The sequence below is a fragment of the Sycon ciliatum genome, chromosome 1, assembly GCF_964019385.1.
Source record: "Sycon ciliatum chromosome 1, ocSycCili1.1, whole genome shotgun sequence".
Classification (NCBI taxonomy): Eukaryota; Metazoa; Porifera; class Calcarea; order Leucosolenida; family Sycettidae; genus Sycon; species Sycon ciliatum.
The window spans coordinates 83141972-83165281 of NC_088643.1; the positions used below are offsets into that span (position 1 = coordinate 83141972).

General features: G+C 47.0%; 2 protein-coding genes across 4 annotated transcripts; both read right to left on the reverse strand.

Moving 5' to 3' along the window:
- Positions 1-537: 537 nt before the first annotated feature.
- LOC135805897 (jouberin-like) lies at positions 538-19581 on the reverse strand. 3 transcript variants are annotated; one of them, XM_065320017.1, is made up of 30 exons: positions 19143-19581; positions 18128-18263; positions 17767-17878; positions 17462-17579; positions 16526-16667; positions 15767-15847; positions 15263-15353; positions 14551-14676; positions 13962-14078; positions 13523-13672; positions 12405-12463; positions 11243-11300; positions 10127-10212; positions 9788-9842; positions 9474-9589; positions 9001-9160; positions 8719-8779; positions 8056-8121; positions 7523-7569; positions 6573-6667; positions 6154-6287; positions 5404-5634; positions 4591-4940; positions 4116-4211; positions 3768-3810; positions 3340-3563; positions 2663-2825; positions 1746-1859; positions 1207-1255; positions 538-1025 (listed from the first exon to the last, which is right to left on the reverse strand). In XM_065320017.1, the coding sequence occupies exons 1-30, from the start codon at positions 19180-19182 to the stop codon at positions 950-952; spliced, it is 3396 nt and encodes a 1131-aa protein (XP_065176089.1). In that variant the 5' UTR covers positions 19183-19581; the 3' UTR covers positions 538-949. The 3 variants fall into 3 exon arrangements, with proteins under 3 accessions (XP_065176089.1, XP_065176088.1, XP_065176090.1); XM_065320016.1 differs by having other exon boundaries at positions 3735-3810; XM_065320018.1 differs by lacking the exon at positions 13523-13672 and having other exon boundaries at positions 3735-3810.
- Positions 19582-21018: 1437 nt separating this feature from the next.
- On the reverse strand, positions 21019-23243 carry LOC135805898 (KICSTOR complex protein kaptin-like). The gene has a single exon (XM_065320019.1). It carries the CDS (start codon positions 23016-23018, stop codon positions 21735-21737), a length of 1284 nt encoding a protein of 427 aa, XP_065176091.1. The 5' UTR covers positions 23019-23243; the 3' UTR covers positions 21019-21734.
- Positions 23244-23310: the final 67 nt, after the last annotated feature.

Below are 23310 nucleotides of genomic sequence, written 5' to 3' on the forward strand. Positions count from 1 at the left end.
AGAATCAGAAATTTGTGTAGAATGTTGATGCTAGTCAATCAGCCGGAATCGGGATGGTGCGATGCGGTTGTGTGTCCCTGTGCAGAGTGGCTAGGGCGCCGGTCATATTAGTAATAAATTAATACAAGTAAGAATTGAAATGGGAATGGGGTAAACTTCAAATTCAAGGTAAACAGTCAGGGGAAGTGAACTGCCTGAAAAGAGAAAAAATCGCCAGACCCACCAGGACTCAAACCCGGGATCTTGCTTGTCATGAGCATCGCTCTAACCACTGAGTTATGGGACCAGGCTGAACCTAGAAGACGCTGACAAGTTTTTCACTCCAAAGGCAGCTCACAACACATACTGCCACACATACTGACTGGGCCATCAGTATGTGTGGCACGTGTTGTGAGCTACATTTGGAAGGAAACACTTGCCAGCGCCTTCTATGTTCAGCCTCGTCCCATAGCTCGGTGGTTAGAGCGATGCTTGTGACAAGCAAGGTCCCGGGTTCGAGTCCTGGTGGGTCTGGCGATTTTTTCTCTTTTCAGGCTGTTCACTTCCCCTGACTGTTTACCTTGAAATTAATAATAATTAATATTACGTCCATGATGGTGGTAGCTGCTGCACTGCACTCGCTGTCTGTTATCACACCAGTCTTGGGGAAACATTACTCTTTGCACCCGCACTTGGAGTAAGGTATCATGAATTCATGATGCACTACCAGCGCATGTGATGATCATGTCCCATGTCGCAGCATTGGGTGTAGGACAGGTGATTCGCATACTCCAGATACGACTGAATTGCCACACACGTCTGCATGTACCCACCACTATCAAGTCGTGTGCTGGCTTACCCCATCCTTATCCAGGCATGCATGGCAGGACCTCGCGCTGAGTTCTAACGTGCGTTGGTGCACCTGGCAGCTTCTCTGGACAGCATACATGTTCAGCGACACAACTGCTGCCTACGTAGTAGCGTCTCCGGGAACCACACTGCGGCGACCAGTTGTTGATGGTCGGCGCCCATACTTTTTCTTCAACCTGTACACACAATACATGAGAATGTGAATGAAGCTATTAGAGAAAGATGGGGGAGAGATTGCTGCACTGCGCGCAAGGTGCACACTGTACGCAGTACCTATGCCAAAACTTCAGCACTTCATGATGTACATAGTTATCACAGAAGCAGTGCAGAACAGACACAGTCGTCACAATGTCCTACTTTGTAGGTTTAGTCCGTGAATCAAGTGACATTGAGCGCTGCTGCATACCTGTAGGGTAAGAGAACAGTGAAGAATGAACGGTGACGAACAGTGAGAAGAAAGTGATGAACAACTGAGGATGAGCAAGGATAGACAGTGATGAACAATGATGAGGCATACACACATAGTGTCAATGCTGTGCTAGCTAGCTCTCGCCCTGACACTGGGCCCTCATGCCTCGTGTCCGAGGCCAGCGATAGCTTATGTGTTTTAACAAGGCTAATCAAAGTGGATGATAGGATGGGGAAAGTGTTTGTATACTGGCTGTCAACTACTCCTACCATGATCAATAAGCACATCATACAGGGTGAAGTACTATGGTATTGCAAATTGCGCAGCAAATTGTGACAAGGGCTAGATTCCCTACTTGCCTGAAAATTGCATGCAAGGGTAAGCCTGATACGAGAAGGACACTGTGGGTATAGATTCTGTCACAGAATACCAATGGCCACGACACTACCAAACCATACAAGTATCTCATTCAATTGCGGTCCCTTACTGGATTCTCCACGCGATGGTGATGGTCGGTCCGACAAGGTACTCTGCACACCATCCCGGCTGGACGTGGTGTGCAATCTATCATCAGTCTTCGCATGCTGTTCTTGTTGGCCGACTACATGCAGGGGCAGACAATTATCATTTCGAAATGATTGACTCATGACCAATAGAGCAGCATGCCCGTAGTAGCTATCACAATGTTTTTGTTGTCTTGCTTGTTTTTGATTTATTTTAGTTCATTGCCTCAACAGTACAATGTACAACTTCAAAGACGGTCAAACAGAAAATAAAAGAACTGAGGGTAATCAGAAAGGGAGTGTGAGAGAGAAAAAGTGGCAAGTCTCTGGCTGTCACTGAGCCATGGCAAGATCCTGCAATGTTCTGGATACTAGTGGCCTCTCAGCAGTACTGATAGTGAAGAAACAATTCCTGATGAACCATAACTAAAACAGCACCAGACCCGTAAGGTGTTTCACGAGTCATTACGAGTGCATGTCACGAGTCATTACGAGTGCATGTCACGAGTCATTACGAGTGCATGTCACGAGTCATTACGAGTGCATGTCACGAGTCATTATGAGTGCATGTCACGAGTCATTACGAGTGCATGTCACAAGTCTACATCGACACTGTAGTAGAGGATATGTTTGCTCACAGAAACTGTCCTTTCAAGCCATAATTTGTCCACGCAGTCTGCATGTCTTTCACAATTTCACCCAGGAACAATTGTGTACCCTGACCTTGTGTACTATATGTGTTACCCACAGCCGTATTCGGAAAGAACTAGTTTTGTGCACTCTAGTAGGACTTCTCACATACAGAGATAATTCATTACAGTAGGCTAGCAGTTAAACTGAGTACAGCTTCAGGGTTATCCGATATCCCCATTTCTGAACTATGTGCACGCTCTTTTCTCACCTTTCCCCTTCACGTAGGAGACAGGAATGTAACCACGGCGACCATCCTGCGCCTCAGCGTACCACCAGTGCTCATTGCTCTGCACAAGAATTCTCATCTCTTCTCCCGTGTCGAAAGTCAGCTCCGTCTCCTTCACAGCCTCATAGTCATACATAGTAATCACCTAGAAGCAAAAAAACAAAACAAAACAAAAAACACCATGTCCGTATTGCTGCTTGTCACAAGGGAAGGAATGCAATTCTGTCTGCAGCACGTGCACGCATGCACACTCCTTCCCTCAATTAAGCACACTTAGCTGATCGTGGAAAAAACCATCAACCAAGTCCAGTGCTGTGTTGTGCTGTTCTATTGGTGCACTGGGAGGTAAGAGCTGATGACTTCGGGTGCACTGGGAGGTAAGAGCTGATGACTTCGGGTGCACTGGGAGGTAAGAGCTGATGACTTCGGGTGCACTGGGAGGTAAGAGCTGATGACTTCGGGTGCACTGGGAGGTAAGAGCTGATGACTTCGGGTGCACTGGGAGGTAAGAGCTGATGACTTCGGGTGCGCTGGGAGGTAAGAGCTGATGACTTTGGGTGCACTGGGAGGTAAGAGCTGATGACTTCGGGTGCACTGGGAGGTAAGAGCTGATGACTTCGGGTGCAACCATGAAAACTGATTAGAGCAGATCGCCTTACCAACTGTTTCGAGGATTTCCAATCGTGACCGGCCGGCGGTGCCTTCCTGGACTTCCTGGTGCTGGTCATTGGGGCATTATTGGACCTGCTGGACCTACTGGACTCTGCGGGCAGTGGCGAGCCATCCCACACTGTGTTCCATGATAGTGCACTGGTGCCCAGTGTTCCGGAAGCTTGGGTCTGCTCGCCCGGATATGTGGAGGCAGCCAGAGATGACTGACCATCTGAAACAAAAGACAGGAAATCCAGTAGAAATACACATCTGCCACTAGCACAAATAGTCAAATAACTTAGTAGTAGTAGTAAGAAACCATACCAACAAGGCTTTGCACATAGTTAAAGCTCGCACGTGGCCAGGCAGCAGGAGACTCAAGACACACCACACCACTGCTTACCCAGCATGCTATCTGGCTCGCCCTGATTCGTACCTGCGTGCATCCGCCAATCATCCAACCGAGCTTTGACGTTCCGCTGAAGTTGCACCATTATCCAACAGAGAGAAGAAAACAGAAATAGGCATGTTGTTAATCTCAAGACTGCATAATCTGTAGCAGTGGGGTACAGTTTCCATCGTGAGCCTCAATGGGCTCACTTGCATGGGTTGTTCCTCCTTTTCATCATTAGCAGAGGTATGATCAAGTCCAAGGAGCCTGCCATGCTTGCCACATAGATATACAGTGCACTTCTTGCAAGAGACTAGCGGGCTCAGTGGATACGCCACTGGAGGCAATGTTCCTCAGCTACTGGTACCGTGAGGGGGTTTCTCATACACTTACAATATTAGCATTGGCAGATGTTGAAGCGGTGAACGTTGGTGGTGGACGTACTGTTTTGGTCGTGTCCGACAGCTCGCTATCTAGTGCCTTGTTCTCCTGCAACACCATAGAGGGGGGAAATGATACAAAAATGCAACAAGCCATAACATTGTCAGAATCCCTACCCACTAAAAAGTTGACGTCAGGCGGATAGACGGTCGATATACAGACGCTAAGGCGAGAGTCACTTTGGAAGGCTCTGTTTAACGCTTGCCGCACCTCTCCGCTGCTCACAGTTGATGTAACGGGCACTGTCAATTTGTCGAACAAGTACAACACTATTATGGTACACTACATTGTATGTGATAATGGCTGTAGTCAGGAGTACAAGTACGTTCACAGATGACCCCCCCCCCCCCCATGTCAAACTGATGTACTATACACCTCCCAGGTAACAAGAACACCTTTGGAAAATGAGAGCAGCATGTGTATTTACCTTCAGAACGGCATCCAGCTTTGCAGCAAGTTTCTGAAGTCGCATGCCCTGCGTGGCCACATCACCAAAGGACATACCGGTCTTCTTTGCTTGTGACGAGGGCATGTACCCGGCGCCCTTGCGGAGGCCAGCCGTGGAGGCGAGCAGGGGCTGTGACCTTTCGGTGTGCAGTGTGGAGCCAGCATCTGCTCTGCTGTCCGCTTGATGAACCTGTTCCAAGGTGCGCGAGGCCACTCTAGCAGTCCTCTTGCTATGAGCTGCTGTCCGTGTTGAGCTATGATGAAGAGACTGCAGCCCAGGCGTCGTGTCAGCAGCGGTGGTAGTGCGAGAATCTAGCTGCATGGAGGTGCCTGCAATCACACAAACAGATTGACAAAATCACTTACGGGTGTTCATATCCATGTAGTCAAACAAATTGCCCTGTGCTTTTCAAGCCTCACGTGCGCTGCCATTCAGGAATAGACGTAGTCATTGAAAGGCACACCACAGCACAAAATACGTGCATATTAAAAGTATTCCGGCATAAGGTTGAGGGAGTTGAGTCAATAAATGTTAACTTATCAAGTTGGTGTGTGTGTCAACTTATTGATGTGTAAGACGTGTAGGTGTCGTGCAATGTTATCGCATGACCTGATTGTTTTGTAACTGGTGGTGTTAGTGGATATTATAGCGTAACTTGTAGTTTCTTGGTCCTATTTTCTTTTCTATAAATTCATTGATGTGTCCAGGTGCTTTGCTGTGGTGTACTTCTCAAAGCATTTAGTATATATCTCAAAGTGCAAGTACGTGACAAGTTGATGCCTCTGGCCTTACCCATGCCACCTTTCACCGTCGCCATCAGAGATTGCTGCTGCTGCAATGCTGATGCACTGGAACCAGTCACAGTGGTGGCTGGGCGCGTGCTGCCGGCATCTCGCTTGAAGACCAGCACTGGCTCATCGACTGTGTGCGTGCATAGAGCAATCATGTGCTCAAACGGATGGTAGGTTACATCGACAGCGGTGGACTTCACAAACAGACAGTCATATTGATGTGCAGGAAGACCTGGCGATGGCAGTCATCACGCATACAACAGAACAGCAGACATGATCAGTAAACGAGGGCATTATGTACTTTTCATATAAGGTTTATCTAATAGGTTGTAACTTGTCATTTCACAGCGGCAACATTGTTTTTTTACAACAGAGATATTGCACCTGTCACATAAACAGGGTGACTGCAGTTTAACAATATCCAATAACATACCAGTAGATTGACTGTATACATCCAAAATAACTCAACGGCATGCTAGCTGTGATAGTGTTTAGTTTCAGGAAGGGTATCACAGCGGATCCAAGGCCAAGAAACTCAAGTCAGGAACATAGCACTGCTCTCTACCTAGCGACCTAGATGTGAGTAGATAGTACTAGTCACCACGCGGAGCACAGACTCTCAGTAGTGTTGTCCACTTGGCACTACCCGACAAACCTGTCTCTCTACCTAGCTACCTAGATGTGCGCAGACAGTAGTACCATGCAGAGCACAGTCTCAGTGGTGTAGTCCATTTGGTACTACCCGACTTACCTGTTGCAGAAGCCCATACGCACAAAGACCGGTCCTCAGAGCCGGAGAAGACCAGTCCACCACAGGGTGACACACATGACCGGATACGTTCTTTCCAGTTCACCAAACCTTTGAAAGTGTTCACAAGTCGATAGCTGAGGAGTACACAAACAGGCATGCCACTAGTTCTTTACGTAAGCAGGCTTCACTTGCTGAAAGTCTATAATATTTTATAACGCCATTAGTCGCACAGATCCAGAGGATACACGTTCCATGGTTCCTTGTGCGCATGTGTTTGCATTCTTTTACGTCCAACGAGGGAGCTTCACTGCGGACAACAGCAAAATGCACTTATAGGTCAACTGTTGCTGACCCTTTCTGTGCACCCAATGACTCACGCAAAGCAGTCTCGACTACGCTACATGCCGCCTGCAACTCACGTTTGACTATTGTACATCTGCATGCTGCTGTTTCGCCGTTGTACCAGCATGTAGGGATGTGCTGTTGCCATGCTGAGACTGGTTACACTCACACCCTGTAGAATAATGACATCAAGAGTACATTGCACAATGTACACACACTAAGTGAGTTTAAACAACAAGAGTGTGTAGCTCGGCAATCCCTTCTCCAATGGTGGAACGATGTTTTTATGACAACAGTCTTTCACGGCCATTTGGCTCACCGATGCAATCGTGCGTAACCAGAGATCAAAAGTGCAAAATGTTAAGCCTGCACTGCGCAGCTATGGCAACCAAAGCAGAACAATTATACATACATGTCTCCTGAGCATGGTGAACTGACAAAACGTACGCATGTACATGATGCATAACAAACGTGGAAAGGCCTATGCATTTGATTACACTTCCGCCAAAGCGGGTGACTCCTTCCACTAAAAACCTCCAACCCGTGCCACATGTACAGTCCTCAGCTACACCACACACGATTTGAGTGTTGCAAAATGTTCACCCAGGAGGGCATCATCAGGGAGGTGATGCAATAAAAAATATCACGTTATGGGCGAGTCCCTGATTGCACTTCAAAGTAGCTCAAGACAGGAGCTGCACAGTCATGGTGATTTACTTGTGGTGACATGCAGTGTACTATCAGTATAAGAATGACTGCTTCCAGGTACAAAAATAGAACGGGTAGTTGATGTTGGCATCTTCAGTAGACTACAATGAGCTAAGCCTAGTTCTTGCAGGAAAACCACCGGATTAGGTGAATGGGATGTCTGAACTTGAAAGGGCCAGTCTTTTCCAGCCTGGATGTATGGACTTGAAAGGGCCAGTCTTTTCCAGCCTGGATGTATGCTGGTGTGTTTCCTGAAATCGGCAGGGTATAGCACTTAGAGGAGCATAAATCGAGAAGCATGATAGTGATCGTCACTTACAACGGCCTTAGGGTCTTGAAGCACCTTGATCTTGCACCATTGCTCATCTTTACAGTTCACAACCATAGAAACAGAATATACGGATGGGAATGAACTCGTTAGCATTCCGGCATGGCATGGGACACAATGCATGGACAAGGGAAACTGGTAGCCCATAGTCAATTCTGACCATAGAGGCAAGAGGTGTTAGACACCCGCTCCTGCTTCAGTGAGTTTGACATAGTGAGGATGGTGCTCACCTCCTCTCAGTTCTGATCAGTTTGAAAAGAAGACACAATGTGCCTTGCAAGCGAGACAGACACGCCTGCCTAACCATGCATTTCTACCTCAGTTGTGCTGTGCTGGACAAGAGTCACCTGGGCAATACACATCTTCTGCCGTAATGCACTGAACTGAACAGCTCTCCATTTGAAGCCTGTGTTGATTCATATCACACAGTGTTTGCTGATCCATCAGTGTACTGCACTACCAGGATGCATAGAATTGAACTACAGTGTACCTACACTCAGTACATGCTTAGATGCGCAACATACCAAGTTGACTTGGGGAGCTCCACACAATAACTGTCCCTTCACTGTCACCACTGAACAGATGTTGGCCTGAACAGTGACATCAGGGTGCAGACAGCAGCCGCAGAACACATCCATCACAACCGTGCACACCAACATCCAATGCCACTAGCTGACTTTCTTTTAGACAACGGTGTCACCATACCAATAGCAAGCTGGGCTCAATTAAGCTAATCGGAGGACTGAGTACAGCAGTCATTGTGGCCATTGCCTTCGGAGCTTAGCACGTCAGGTGTTGTACAGTATGCTAGCACATTACGACAGCCATACACATGACAGCCATACACATGACAGTCATACACATGACAGCCATACACATGACACATACACATGACACATACACATGCTGATAATGTCTAGTCTTAGCCGTATACATGTACTACCAAACACGGGATATCACCAGGGCTCGAGCGGTTGCGGTTTTCAGCTAAACAGTTGACTGCTACTCTAACGCCGGTTGGTTTATCGCATCACAAAGGTCAGCCGTAGAAAGTTTTCTTTAGACTTTTCCTCTCCACCCCAGACACAGCCCTTCCCTGCATACACAGACTCTAGCCCAGGCACTGTTCTCCTACCCAAAATTCCTTCACATATCGCAGAACTTTAAGCGGCGGCAGAAGTGATTACCTTCTATGTCAAAGCAAAGCGTGTTGATCATCCCGACATGGCCTTCCAGCTCCTGGCACAGCTAGACAAGGAGCAGCACAGGAACGAGAACAGGCTGTGATCCATTTTCAAGCCATGCTCACCGGATCAAACATGAACACGTGAACCGAGCAGTATGTTGACAAGGGAGAAGGTGCCACTGAGTAACGTTACATCTGCCAATTGTAGCAAGTGGAGTTAGCCGGGAGAAACAGACCATCCTCCAGTGCTGTACAGCTACAGGAAAGGTGCTAAATCCCGTACCTGTGCAGGTTGACTAGTTGTCCACACACGTAGCAGCCTGTCAAATCCACCACTGGCAAGCAGATTGGTGTTGGCCGGGTGATATTGTGCAGCGTATACGAAACACGGATGCGGCAAAACCTTGCAGTCAACATTGCCTGGCTCCACCATGTTCCAGATGCTGTACACCAGACCACAGGGAAGCATGGAGATAGGAAGAGACAAGTGGGAATGATTTAACCAGCATAAAGTTACAGTTGCCTAATCAAAACCAAGCTTGTTCTCGCCTGTGCTGAATACAAAAAAAGTTGAAGAGAATGATTCCTGTTCCCAGCTTGGATGACTCTTGCCCTGGAAAAGGTACTGAGCTACACGACATGCACCAGAACTCTTCACAGCTCACACGTCATGATTGTGATGTTTCCAATCTGTGTTTGCATGCATACAGTAACTAAGGTATAAATGAGCATATCAAATCTAAGCTCCAGGCTTACCGCACAGTGCCATCAGCTGATGCCGTTGCAAGGAATGCATCATCCATTGACCAGGACAAGTCGTACACAATATTGTGATGTGCAAGCAACTGTGCCCGTGGGCTACCTCCTGGAATCTACATGCATTCCACACACACAGAAGTTCACCTCGGGTCCAAGCTGCAACAAAATATGATCCTATCTGGACAATAGCATTTTTGACCTCGCCAATCTCATAAGTGAAGCTCTGAAACTGCCTGCCAGGCTGAAACGATTGCTACGAAGTCTACTCTACATCAATATTGTAAAACTGCTACGAAGAGGTCTAAACTTACCTCATATAATATTGCTCCAAATAGTTCCGACTGTCCACAGGCCACTGCTAATAGTCTGCAGAGGAAGAAGTGGAATTAAGAAGAAGAAATGCTCTTTGACACCGCACCTCGGGGATCTTCGTGAGCCATCGCATTGAGTAGTGTTCACAGGCATCTGTTTCATGGAAACTTGCTCAATATACAGAATGATGAATAGCCGATATGAGCTCCCAATAGGCATTCTGAAGATCAGGATAAAATCAAGTAAGAAAATATATCCTACCCAAGCATGCATACACGTCCATGCATCTATCCCAAGGGGTATGCTGAATACTTCAAGCACAATGGTTCGTTTTTTACCTTCCGCTGTGGGAGAACTTAACGACTGTACATCCATGTGATCCACTCGATAGCCGCAGCACTTCCTTATTGGGAACATCACAGCTCTGCACAGTAAAGATTGGACAAGGCGGCGGTGTCGATGATGTCAGTGGAGCCACGAATGCGACAGAAAAGGAATCGATGGCACTCAAGCAGACAAACAAGTTACTGGAGTATTCCATCTTGTATCAGTACAACTTTCCTAACACCTGTTTCTATTATAGCTTAGGCTATCAATGATGTGTGGCTGACATGTTCTCTCACAGTATTACCGTGACTGCTTCGTGATCGCGGAGAACTGATTGTCATGAAAAGGAAGGCTGACAGGAATTGACTCCCTGATGCAACAAAGCCTTTAACCGTAGGCCCCAATCTTAGACCGTTGAAGGACACAAAGGTGGAGGGAGCTGCACGCACAGGCTCTGATAATATACATGTACGCTGACCGTGACACCATTGGTATTGGTGTACTAGTGTGTTGAAGCATGTTCCGCCGGTACTGTTTCAATGATCATGCTGCACGTGTTGTGGCCTGTAGTGTTGCTTGTTTACTGCTAGCGTTGTTCCCCGTAGTGGTGTTGTTCCCTGTAGTGATGTAGTTCCCTGTAGTGGTGTAGTTCCCTGTAGTGGTGTAGTTCCCTGCAGTGGTGTTGTTCCTTGTAGTGGTGTAGTTTCCTGTAGTGGTGTTGTTCCCTGTAGTGGTGTAGTTCCCTGTAGTGGTGTAGTTCTCTGTAGTGGTGTAGTTCCCTGTAGTGGTGTAGTTTCCTGTAGTGGTGTTGTTCCCTGTAGTGGTGTAGTTCCCTGTAGTGGTGTAGTTCCCTGTAGTGGTGTAGTTCCCTGTAGTGGTGTAGTTCCCTGTAGTGGTGTAGTTCCCTGTAGTGGTGTAGTTCCCTGTAGTGGTGTAGTTCCCTGTAGTGGTGTAGTTCCCTGTAGTGGTGTAGTTCCCTGTAGTGGTGTAGTTCCCTGTAGTGGTGTAGTTCTCTGTAGTGGTGTAGTTCCCTGTAGTGGTGTAGTTCCCTGTAGTGGTGTAGTTCCCTGTAGTGGTGTAGTTCCCTGTAGTGGTGCAGTGGGTGATGCATAGAGGTCAAAATGTACCTGTCCTGGAAAACGACTCCACTTCACTGAGCTTTCCGGAACTTGACATGGAGCCAGACTGAACAAACGCATTCAGATACAAAAGCATACAAATACACAAGTGTGCATACTTATATCCATACCTCGATGCATAATGTGTAGACATACTCAATCTCCAGACAGCTGTGTGGAACTAACAAGTTACACAATATCACTTATAACTGATATCAGTGAAACTTACTATACAGGACGGACTTGAAAGTATCCGCAAAAATTATTATTATTATTATTTGAAACTCGGATGTTGAGCCATAAATAAATGTAGAAAGGAAAAAGACATTATGGATACGAGTTAAGAGTAACTCTCCATCAATAACTAGGCACACAACTGACAGAGTACTGAGACATCGTTTTCGTTGCGCTTGCCTTCCCCTCTTTGGTCTTTTCCATAACCTTGAACCTTCCAAGTTGGAAGGCTGTCGGTTAGCGCTACGGAGATGTGTTGAAGCTAGGTGTCAGGACGTCGAATGTCTCAGTACTCTGTCAGTTTTGTGCCTAGTTATTGCACTTTCTGACTGTATAAAGTATCATGTTACAGTGATGGAGAGTTACTCTTAACTCGTATCCATAATGTCTTTTTCCTTTCTACATTATTATTATTTTTTTATTTTTTTTACTATAGCTACGTAAACCCGTCATGTGTGAGCCATGAATAAGGGGAGTGGTGGCGTGGTCTGGGATGCTCTGCCGACCTTGGGTCTCGGCTTCATCACAACCAGGCGCGCCAATAGCAGAGAGAAAGAGAGGGAGAGAGAGAGAGAGAGAGAGAGAGAGAGAGAGAGAGAGAGAGAGAGAGAGAGAGAGATTGGCAGGAAGCTTCCGATCTACACTGGGAGCAACCTTCTTTTAGAATACAACTGTACAACTCCATATTGCCAATATAACGTTACACACCATGATGTGTATTTCTTTAAAAAAAACTTTGGTAATGTACAGCCACTTGCAAAACTACATGTAGGACATACTTCGGCCGCACATACACAGGGTATAGGCACTGCCTGAACGGTTAGTCCCAGTGCCTTGAGGCAGAACCATAGGCTTCCAGGTTAAAACCTTCTCATCCTCAGAAAAGAGAAAAACAAACAAACTTTGAATGGTGGGATGAAGCCCGATGGATACTTACTTGAAGTTACTATGTTGTCTTTGTTGAATCGTTTCCTTCCGCAGGTCCACTGCCACATCCTGCAACAACAACAACAACAACAAATGAGATAGATTTGAATGTTGCATTGCCTGCAACGATGCAGAGCCCGCGCATATACCACAGCAACATGGAGATGTACGTTTCAACACAGTGTTCACAACGGCACAGAAGAAGACACTCACTCCTCTGTGCACTGTCCTAAGTGTGGTTCATTGCTACTACGCAGCGCTGGTACACTATAAAACCTAAAGGAGCACGAGAGGTATTGAACATTCCGAAAAGAACAATGTGCCTATGTGTTCATCGTCATAGCTTCTTCTTGTGATTCAGAATCCACTTGGACACTTACTGCAGCTTCATACCAGAATTTTCAATATGTGTCGAGTGGATAGCAGTGCAAATTCGAGCTATGGCGGTTGGCCAATAACACATCAAGTTCTTTTGAATCTTTTCGTGATAACAATTAGGCAATATCACCCACTTCACAGACATGCGAGTATCTGCCGCTAGGGCTAACAGTGGGGAATTGTACAGGCCCCGAGTATGTGTAGGTTCTGATGACAAAATGCTATACCAACACAGATTCCCTGGTACAGGTGGAATCCTGATAATTCGAATATGGCTTAATTCGAACATACCGCTTGATTAGAAGTTTTTCCAGGACCGATTCCTATCAATACGAGTCCCTCATAAAAAAATTCTTATAATTCGAACCTCGAACTGGATATGTCCGGTTAATTCGAAGTCCCACAGATTCCACTTACATAGAAAATGTGTGGGATTTGTGCTGATAATTCGAAGTTGGCAAAGTGTAATTCGAAGTTCACTGTACATTGTACTGGTCAGTTCAGTTTGCATGAGCAGGCTGTGCCGGTCAGTTCAGTATCCGCGAAATCTGTGTCTAAGGTCGATTGCGCAACTCTTCGTGACCATGGGAGCATGTTGACATACATGTTGTGTTGTGGGTTCATGTTTGGATAATTGGAATGTCCGGATAATTAGAAGTTTTTTCCTGGCATTTTGAGGTTCGGATTATCAGGATTCCACATGTATATTCTTTTTTTTCTTTTAGGACCATAATTATGTGTACAATGTACCTCTTGGTGGCTGGTGATTGTCGCTACCTCTGGTCCAGCAGGTTGCTGTGCAGCCTGAACTTCATCAGAAGACAGAACGTGTTCCCTCACGGTCACCGTCAGTGAGGCAGCGTAGGTGACACGCTGAGAGCTCTTCCACCAGCGAAACACCTGAAGCCAAATCATCATCCAGCTTCAATCAGTACATGAACGTGTACGCTACATGCTTTTAGACCTGTTGTTAATGCCCCGGGACTACCACCTCCAATTCCCCAACCACCCCTACCCCTAATCCCCCGCTCCCTTCTTCACATGACATTCGATTTGTGAATTCTTCACCAATGCACTATTAAAACCGATGGTAAAGTATCACAGAATACATGTAGCACAGTGCATGTCTGAGCCCGTGTCTATCCCTCTCTCCCTCCCTCCCCAGACTTCCAATTGCCAGCCACCTTACCTGCGGTGTGGAGTTGTCTGAAAGAGATTGGTGAATAGTTAGTATCTTGGGAACTTTGAACAGCTGAAGCTGAATAGGATCCCTGGTATTACCGTGACCCACAGAATTGCTCTTCAGCTAACCATCCGGAGAAACACACAGAACAGCAGCACGATAACAAGAAAGACACATCATGAGATATTTAGCCGAGGCCAGTATTAGGGCTTGAAAGTGCTACGTCACAGCCGGCTCCATATATGAGAACGCTCACTTAAGGATCCACTTGGATCCAGTTTTGTATGGCTACATGCCCGTTTAGGTAGTTTCCTTCACCGTGAGCAGGGTGACACATCCACTAGCAGCAACAGGCTGCAGCCATGCTTTACGTACAGGTGCCATTGTGAAAAAGCCAAAAGGTTGACTAGATCTAGTGAGTATAATTCCTGACATGGCACTGTGCAATACAGAGACATCAAGCAGTGCCACAAGATAATAAATGCTACACACAACGGAAATATGGCAAGGCGTGCACGTGACTCTGCTGACCAGACTAGGCCAAGGCTACTGGTAAATGCATTGTCAGTACGTGATGGCAACGGGACACACGAACCTTCAAGAATGCCCACGCTAGGCAATGCCAGTTGGGGTCTGACGGACTTCTGAAATTCTTTCGAAACTTGTGGACAAACGACAGTGCACCTTGCGGGTCATTCTTCACTGTGCGAGCATCAAGAATCTGAAAATAGAACCATGGTGACATATGAAGATGGAAAGACAGGAGAATTTCGGTGAAGCCATAGTTACGGTCAGTAAGATATGGCGTGGAGCAGGGTAGTGGCCAAGACAGCATCCACTCTATTGTCAAAACCTATGGAAGAAATACCACTGGAAACACACTTATTTTCAGCATCTATGTGGAATGCTGGTGGAAGAAATTACCTCCAAGTAAAGTCTGAGGTCACCAGGTGGAATCTATTTTAAGGTGGTCGGGAATACCACCAAAAGTACCAAAATTAATATTGTGGAAACGTCTGGAAACAAGACTTAGCCTCGGTCAGTTTACCATAGTACATTGCAGCCTGGCGGACAGTGGTTTTGGTATAAGTGATGGTGCATGTCACAATTCTGCACTTCACTCCTTCCAAGTCAAAGAATGACCGTGCAATGGTGGTAAGAAATACCTACCAGCAACTGCTCTCCAAACATGCCACTGGTCTAGCTACTTTGCAGTGCAGTGCAACATCATGGAGTGAAATGAGGAGCACATTGCAGGTGACTCGTTCTAGTAAACGAGAACTAAGTGTAGTGTGAACATATCTCACCTCAAACAACAAGAGAGTGTTAGGAGACTCGAGGAAATATTCCATGTCTTCTCGGATGAAGAGTGATTCCTGCCATTTTGGTGCTAATGTTCTGCAAGCAAAACACATTACCAGTGGTTAAAGGTAAATAGGACTAAGAATGACTGGTCACAGCCAACTGGGATTGGAACACAATTGCATATACGAGTATTTCAGTATTTCATCCAAGGCACCTTTATAATTGGCAGGGTCCAGTTAGTTCATTCAATCATTCAATCACTCACTCCTTCATCTACTCACTGCTTCATCCACACACTGCTCCATCCATACACACCTTCATTTCGGTAGGCATACTGGTAGTCAGGAGCCCCATGCCCAGTCGCCCGTGTAACAAGCCATCACCCTGTGTGCAGTCACAGTCCCCATGACCAGTCAACAAGGTCAGGAACACCCGATGACCAGTTGAGAACCCAATAGCCAGCTTCACAGTCGCAGTTAGTGTAGCAAAGCGATCTATAAACGCACCTGTGTCGATGTAAAGGAAACGGCTCGGTCTGTACCGGCTGAATGTGTGACACACCACCTAGGCTTCTATCTCTAGCAGACCTGAGCACACAACAAAGCAATGGCATATCAGATGAACACTATGATCAGCAAGTAAGTAAGTGACATTCAGCAAGTAAGTGACATTCAGCAAATGAGACTGCCACTACAATGTGGAGGGTTTTTTCAAATCTATAAGTCGAATAATATGCAGAAGACTCAAATGCAACATCATATAGATTAGGGTAATCATGGTAATATTGGTGAAACACACCAGTTTAAATGGTCGTAAATGCACATCTGCCCATGAAACGCTCTCTAACCTTCAACGTTCTGGCAAAGAGCGCTCGTTCTATCGCCACCACTATCACTCTGCGCCTAGTGCTCGTCAACACATAGCTAGTGGTATCGGTGATATCGAGCCACTGCATCATGATCTATGTGCCCGGCGCGAACCGATGTACCCGCCAGCTATGCCAACAATGCCAGCCAAGTATCGGCCAGGAACCATGCGCAAACTGGTGGTGGTAAGAAGAGCACTCTTTGCTAGAACTGTGAAGCTTCAAGTTGAGAGGGTTGTATGAGCAGGTGCGTATTCAGAACCACTATTTTGCCAGGTGTGGTGTACATTACTCATACTCTTACCTCTAGGATACAGATAGAATGATGGTGGCACACAACGATACTGTACTAATACATGTAGTAGTAAAGATACGACTCCTGCGTAGGAACATTACTCACGTGTGTAGTAGTGGAAATAGCTGTCCAGTTTCAGAGTCAACGATACTAACTCTGACTACAGGCTGCAGTAGCTTAGTACTGCTCTTCAGCACACTTGCTCCGTGTATGACTATTTGCGTGATGGACGTCAGCGGTGCTGGTTCTGATTACAGCAGAGCAGTGTAGACAGAAGCTGGACGGTGGATTTCAGTGGATTCGGCAGGCTCAATGTAACATGTGCTTTAAGTACACCACCAACCGTAATGACCAGGTCAATGATCGCTCCGTGAGGACTTGAGGAAAAGGAAGGAGGAATGAAAATGCAGTGGTCATATCACCTTAAACTACTTTAAGCCAGTTGCCGGCACACTGACCAACTCAGATTAAGCCTACTACCATTAGATGCTATCCTCCAAAGCATTAACATGGGGGTTAGGAGCTTAGGATTGGTCACACCAAATGTGAAGTAGTTCCGACATCTCTGAGCCATCCATTAACGTTTCAAAGGTCCCACGAAACAGTATGGCGGGCAATGCTCATATCGCCGTCACAGCACAAGAGTGATAATTGGGTACAAGCGGTGTGGCTTTCTGGGTAACATCTTGTTTCAGCGGACTTTCTTTTCCCACCATCCCTTCCTGTTTCCCTGATTAACACCATCATTACCGTGTACACATTGACCTTATACTGGGCATCATGGTCCGTTTGATTTGCGGTGTAAAATAAAACAAATACAAAATACCTTCTCCTAACTGGTGTTATTTATTTATATTTAGCTATTTGTTGCAGCTCTGCCTTGGCCGGTATTGTTTCCATTTAGTATCATACATATGCCTCTGCTTTGAGCTTTGAAACAGATGCTTCAAAACAGGATCCCTAAATCCAAAGCTGCCTCGCTTGTTAACTTGGCTGTGCAGGCAATGGGCTAACCCACAAGAGGTCAATTAAACTCCTTACCTGAACTGGTTGCAGCACGGAGCATTGCATCATCTGCATCCTGCACATCCACCACATCTATCTCATGCGCAAGATGGTCTTGTGCTGATGACTCAGCAACAGACTGTGCAGACGTTCCCTGGAGAGAAACAGATAACATGAAGAAGGAGTAACCAATAGTCGAAATTGATAGTAAAATTAAATTTAACACATGGCCATCAGAATAGTTCGGCAGGTGTCCATGTAGTTGAAACCACTGATGCAGGAAAGTGATAGCTCGTCCTTCTGGGGCTGCTGTATGCGCAATCGAGCTCACATTCCCTTACTTGTCCATGCGTGCGACGATGACGAAGTTTTCTGTCACCTTCTGAGTCTGTCTCCCTCCTCTCTACGAGGATTTCTTCTTCATCTGTTCCAGGTGTTTGATTCTCATGTAAACTGTAATATGTAAGCACACACATGCGCACGCACATACACACGCGCATGCATGTGTGCACGTACACACACACGCACGCACACACACACACACACACACACACACATACGCGCACACGCACACACATACACACACATGCGAACACACACCGCTATGAGTAACATTGATACATCAGTTTTGCCGATCGGCTTATGTAAAGAGAGTAGCCGCATACAGTAAGTATGAGTGGGATGAGGTACACTACTGCTTACATCTCAGGAAGAGGTCGCTGCCGGGTGTGCTCTGCAGAGCTTGGTCGAGATGTTGTTTTTGGTTTGCGCCGCCGACGCTTGGGTGCCTCAGCTTGCTCTTCACTTCTCCCATCACCACCTACAGCCAGTAGTAAGTCTAGGAAAGTGAGAACAACAGCAATCGCACCCGGGATTGCACACAGAGAAATCACAGGCAAGTGTGTGTGTGTGTGTGTGTGTGTGTGTGTGTGTGTGTGGAGGGGGGGGATGTGTGTGTGTGTGTGTGTGTATATGTGCGAGTGTGAGCGCGTATGTGTGTGTGTGCATGCGCATGCATGCGTATGTGCATGTGTGTGTACTGGGGAATTGATCTTCACTTTAGTATTACCCTAAATGAAAATTAATTCCGACCCCATGCAGCACAGTACATCGTGTACTGCAACACTGGCCAGAAAGGGTCAATGAAATGACTACAAGTCCAGGTGCTGCTGTGTATGGAAATAGCCAGCACCACGCGACCCAGTTGATAACCGGTCGACTGGATATCACCGATTGATTTGTACCATGCACATGACGGAGATACAGTGTGCACCCTTGCTCTGAGAACACCATACTCGTACCACATGCATGGGTGATGGGTGGTTAGGTCAAACATCTTACCTGCTTTCCACTGCTATCCTGCTATGCACGGTGCATGAAACTCAGAGAAATTCGAATCTTGCTATACTGCTACCCTTATTCAGCATTCAAGTTGCTGAATCCATATCAGTCCTGTGGCAGTGAGAGGAGTTTGCAGGGGCGTCGGAACCGGTGCGGCAGGTCCGACAAAGCTGCACCAATAATTTCATCTTGTGACTTTTGAAGCAATGAAATATGGGCTTTTTGGGCCCAGCTTCCCTAAAATTTTCCCGGGGGGGGGGGGAGGGGACCCTGGACCCCAACCAACTCATGCGGCCGCACCAATGTCGAATACCTTCCGACGCCCCTGGTTTGATCACATACTGTATAGAGGTTGTGCAGGTAGCTATGTGCTCACCTTCACTATCGTTGTCTCGTCCACTGTCCGCCGATGACATGATTCCTCTCTTTTTTTCCTTCAGTTGCAGCTGCTGCTGCTACTGCTGTTACTGTTGCTGGACGGCTTATACTAGTGGTTAGTGCGTTCGCAGGAAAGCAACACTTAGTTACGGTTGTAGCTACACGTAGTTAGCGGCTATGTGACAACAGCGGGATCAAAACTGTGAGAACTTGCCATCGAAATCTGTTCTCAAAACTCTTGGGATAGTACCAGTATTTCATGACCTGATTCCGACTGGTTATCAATATGGCAGATGAAAGGGGCACTGTGTCCTATTCCAAGACAAGATCTCTAACTAGTTGTGATTACTATGGATAGCCTAGCCTTGAGACTGGACTATCCTGACTTGATGAACTCGACCAGTCGATGGAAATGTCCTTGACTTGTACGATTGTAGTTATTGCCTTATTATTGGGGCTTTCGTTGGCCTTGTCGCAGTGACGGTGTCACTGTCAGGTTACTCAGGCATCAAGCGCAGATCTACTCGCTAGTTGAAAAAGCTGTAGTGTTACCATGGATATGAATGAAACCTTGCCGCTACGGCGCTAGCGCTGTAGTGTTGAACTGGGCATGGGATAACAGTAGTGGCAGTGCAGGGCGCAAAATACTTGCTTGACTCACGATCGATCACCATGATCACGCGATCGAGCAGCAGGCCATGGCCATGGCCAGGCAGCACCGGCGGAGACCATGGACTGATGGAGACGAGGACTCGCGCGTACTCGAGTGAGGTCCGTCGGACACGGCGACATGTCGACAGTCGACACCAGGTGGTCATGTCACCTGGGTCACATTATGTATACGACAATAGGGGTCAGTATGAGGGCAGGGGAGGGGGGAGCTCCGGAGGTGAAAGTCTTCGGGCACAAAGTTGCATAGTGACATTCCGGTACACAGTCACAGACGTAGACAGCAAAGAAAAGTGCAATGGCCATGACTCTGTCTCTGACTTCTACCACGGCTAGGACAATACTAGTAACATTGAATCAGTCTTGTAAATGTAGATATCGTTACGTCGTTCCTACTCTGTCCCCCGTGAATTCCGCGGATTGCAGAATTTCCGCAGAATCCAGTAGTGTCCGCAGAATTCAGAAAACCCCGCGGAATATTGCAGAAAAGAGAGAAAAACTGCTTTTTCTGGAGGCGTTTGCTGTATTTCACAGCCAACCCAACCCGCTTGTGACTTTCAAAATCAACTTGTACGGTACATTTTGGAGCTTTCAATTTTTGGACCAGGATTTCAAATAATTTTGGTTCAGAATTTATAGGGACAACAAAATTCGGTGGTGTTGCGGAAATTCAATCTGTTTTTACGCTCATTTCCCATGCAGAAATGCCGCAGAATTTGGAAGGATTTGCAGAATTAACGCAGAATTTACTGTTTTCAGCCGCAGAAATCTGCACGGAATTTCTGATATTCTGCCGCGGAATTCACGGGGGACAGACTACTGTACCCTGGTACAGTCATGTACAGTGTTGCACAGCACCAAGGATGGCCTATGCACAGCACCAAGGATGGCCTATGCACAGCACCAAGGATGGCCTATGCACAGCACCAAGGATGGCCTATGCACAGCACCAAGGATGGCCTATGCACAGCACCAAGGATGGCCTATCCCTGATCATTTCATGGTGTCGGGTTATGCAGCTCCCCATCATCTATCATTGTCGTCTCCGCATTCTGTTACTTACCTCTCATATATTACGGTAACGGACGGAGTACGCCATGATGGACGCTCTGTGGTTCTGTGGTGTTATGCTGAAGTCCTGGCTACATGCATCCCGCTGGGATGAGTTCAACTCGACGGCCTGAACACAACTTCGCAACGAATCGTAAGTGCACACAATTCAATCAAGAGGTCACGTGATTAACGCGACATGAAGCTAGTACCGGGTCAGAAATGCGTGCATGTACATGACTTGTAAACATGCAGCAGGGTGATCAGTTGACTCTTATATGAACTCCGTTGCCTAGCACGGATTCATCCCAGAATGAAACTGATACGGCACATGGCAACTGAGCGTCAGACTCGTCCTACGGGCGAAACTCCCGTCAACAATGGACCTGCACAGGCTAGCAAGTAACAGCTAGGGAACAACACTGTTCAGTGCTGTGCAAACGGGAAACTGAGAACATACGACACTGTACATGTACAAAGAAAATCCGCTATGACCAGCATAGCACATCATGAGAAAGAAAGACAACCAGCCCGTCAAGTCCAAAGTGACAATGGCATTGCTAGAGGCCAAGCAAAAGGCAGTGTACAGTGTATTTTAAAAGCTGTTTAAAAGAGGCACACCAGTACCTGGTAAGTTTCTAATGAAAAGATCGAAATGAGAGCTAAAAAACTGATTCTGTGATTGTCAATATGAGATGATTCAACGAACACAGGATGCACCGTTTACTAAATGCAACTTGAGGACAATAAGCGGTGTGTCGCTGAGTAGTGCCAGCCGTTGTATGAGAGCAAGGGCCCACTCACATACATGTACTACATCACCAGTATGCAAGGGCAAGCACCTTCGCGCGATTGCTAAACCTACAACACTCTATACTGATGGTTCGGCCCCGTGCGAGCGTATCTCGTCACGAATACTCTCAATCTCCTCCCACAGCTTAAGCCTCTGCACACACCGATCGGCAGCGTTTGTCATATTCCGCTGAAACACAACCACTCCATTCAGCAAAACAACAATAAGTTGTTTCGACCCATCTCCAACAAGATCGCACCAAAGCAGTCCATAGACTGGTTGAGAGAGTCGTTGCTGATGCACCAGCTGAAACTCACCTGGATCGGACGGCGGTCCAAGTTGCTTGTAAAATAACAGCATGTGGCCATAAGTACCAATGACAACTTCCGTGCGCCCGTCTCCGTCCAAGTCGACGGCACAGGTACAGATGACGCTGTCATATCTGCTCGAGTCTTGCAGAGCATTGCACATGGAAAATCCACAGTGCTTGGTGTGATGGAATACTGCAGCCAGCTCCACAGCACACGTTGCCAGCAAGGAGTGTCCCGGCATAGCAGATAGCCTTGGTACAGTGGGCAGGAACAGGGTAAGGCTGGTTAGGGGGCCATCCAAAGCATCTGAGCACCATTTCCTAAGTACAATAGGTTTCTTGCCACTGATGTCTGTTTGCCACAGCTGCATATCACCAGTTTGCAGTCCAACGGCAACAATGCGCTGCCCTTCATACACTTTCACGTCAAAGGATGTAACACACGCCGGGAACGCAGCTTCAAACTCTGGGAACAGGCGTCTGACTCCATCATCTTCATGAAAAGTGAGCAGGGCCTGCGAACACCGGTAGACATGCACACGCTTGTCACTGCCCGACAGGATGAATGCATTGTCTTCCTCGCCAGGCGCGCCAATATTGATATGCTGCAGCTTCAGCGGGGTGAACACTAGATCACACGTTTGCCAGTCTTCGGCAACGCTTTTCCAAGCCTGGCTCAGCTGCTGGTGTTTCTCATCCCCCGCGATACTACAGTCACGCCGAGCACCGTAAATGTTCAGGAAGTGCGCACGACTCTCTGACTCCTGGCCTGGCTTCACTAAGGTAATGCCAATCACCGGCTTTCTACAAGACGATTGGCAAAAACAATCAATGGATACTATCTCCGCATCCGCAGGAATATAAAGGAACTGGATAGGCGTGGTTGTCGCACGCAAGTGACCTGCCACTCTTTGGTAATCCAAGCTGACTACGCTTCCATGCAGCGATGCTACTAGCAGGTGATATTGTGTACGCGGCCACTCCAGCAAACAAGAGCTGTAAATATTCGTCTGGGAAGGGAGTGTCATACAATGCGACTGCTCTAAATCCATTAGGGATGAACTTCCTCTTGCTGTTTCATGCCGTCTTCAATCACGCCATGGCAGGCAATAGAACGGAGCCGGCCTCGGCTAGAGGGAATGCTGGGGTCTCGTCACTACGCGGAGTGCTATCAAATGCCCAATACGTGACTCCAGCCGTCGCCTTTCAAATGAAGATATGGAGGCATCACTGATCAAGCCATCATCGCTTTTCAAGGACGTTCAAAACTGGAATTTTTTCCAACATGCAATTATTTTGCAAGCTTGGGATTTATCCATGACATCATCGCCAAAAAGGAGTTAC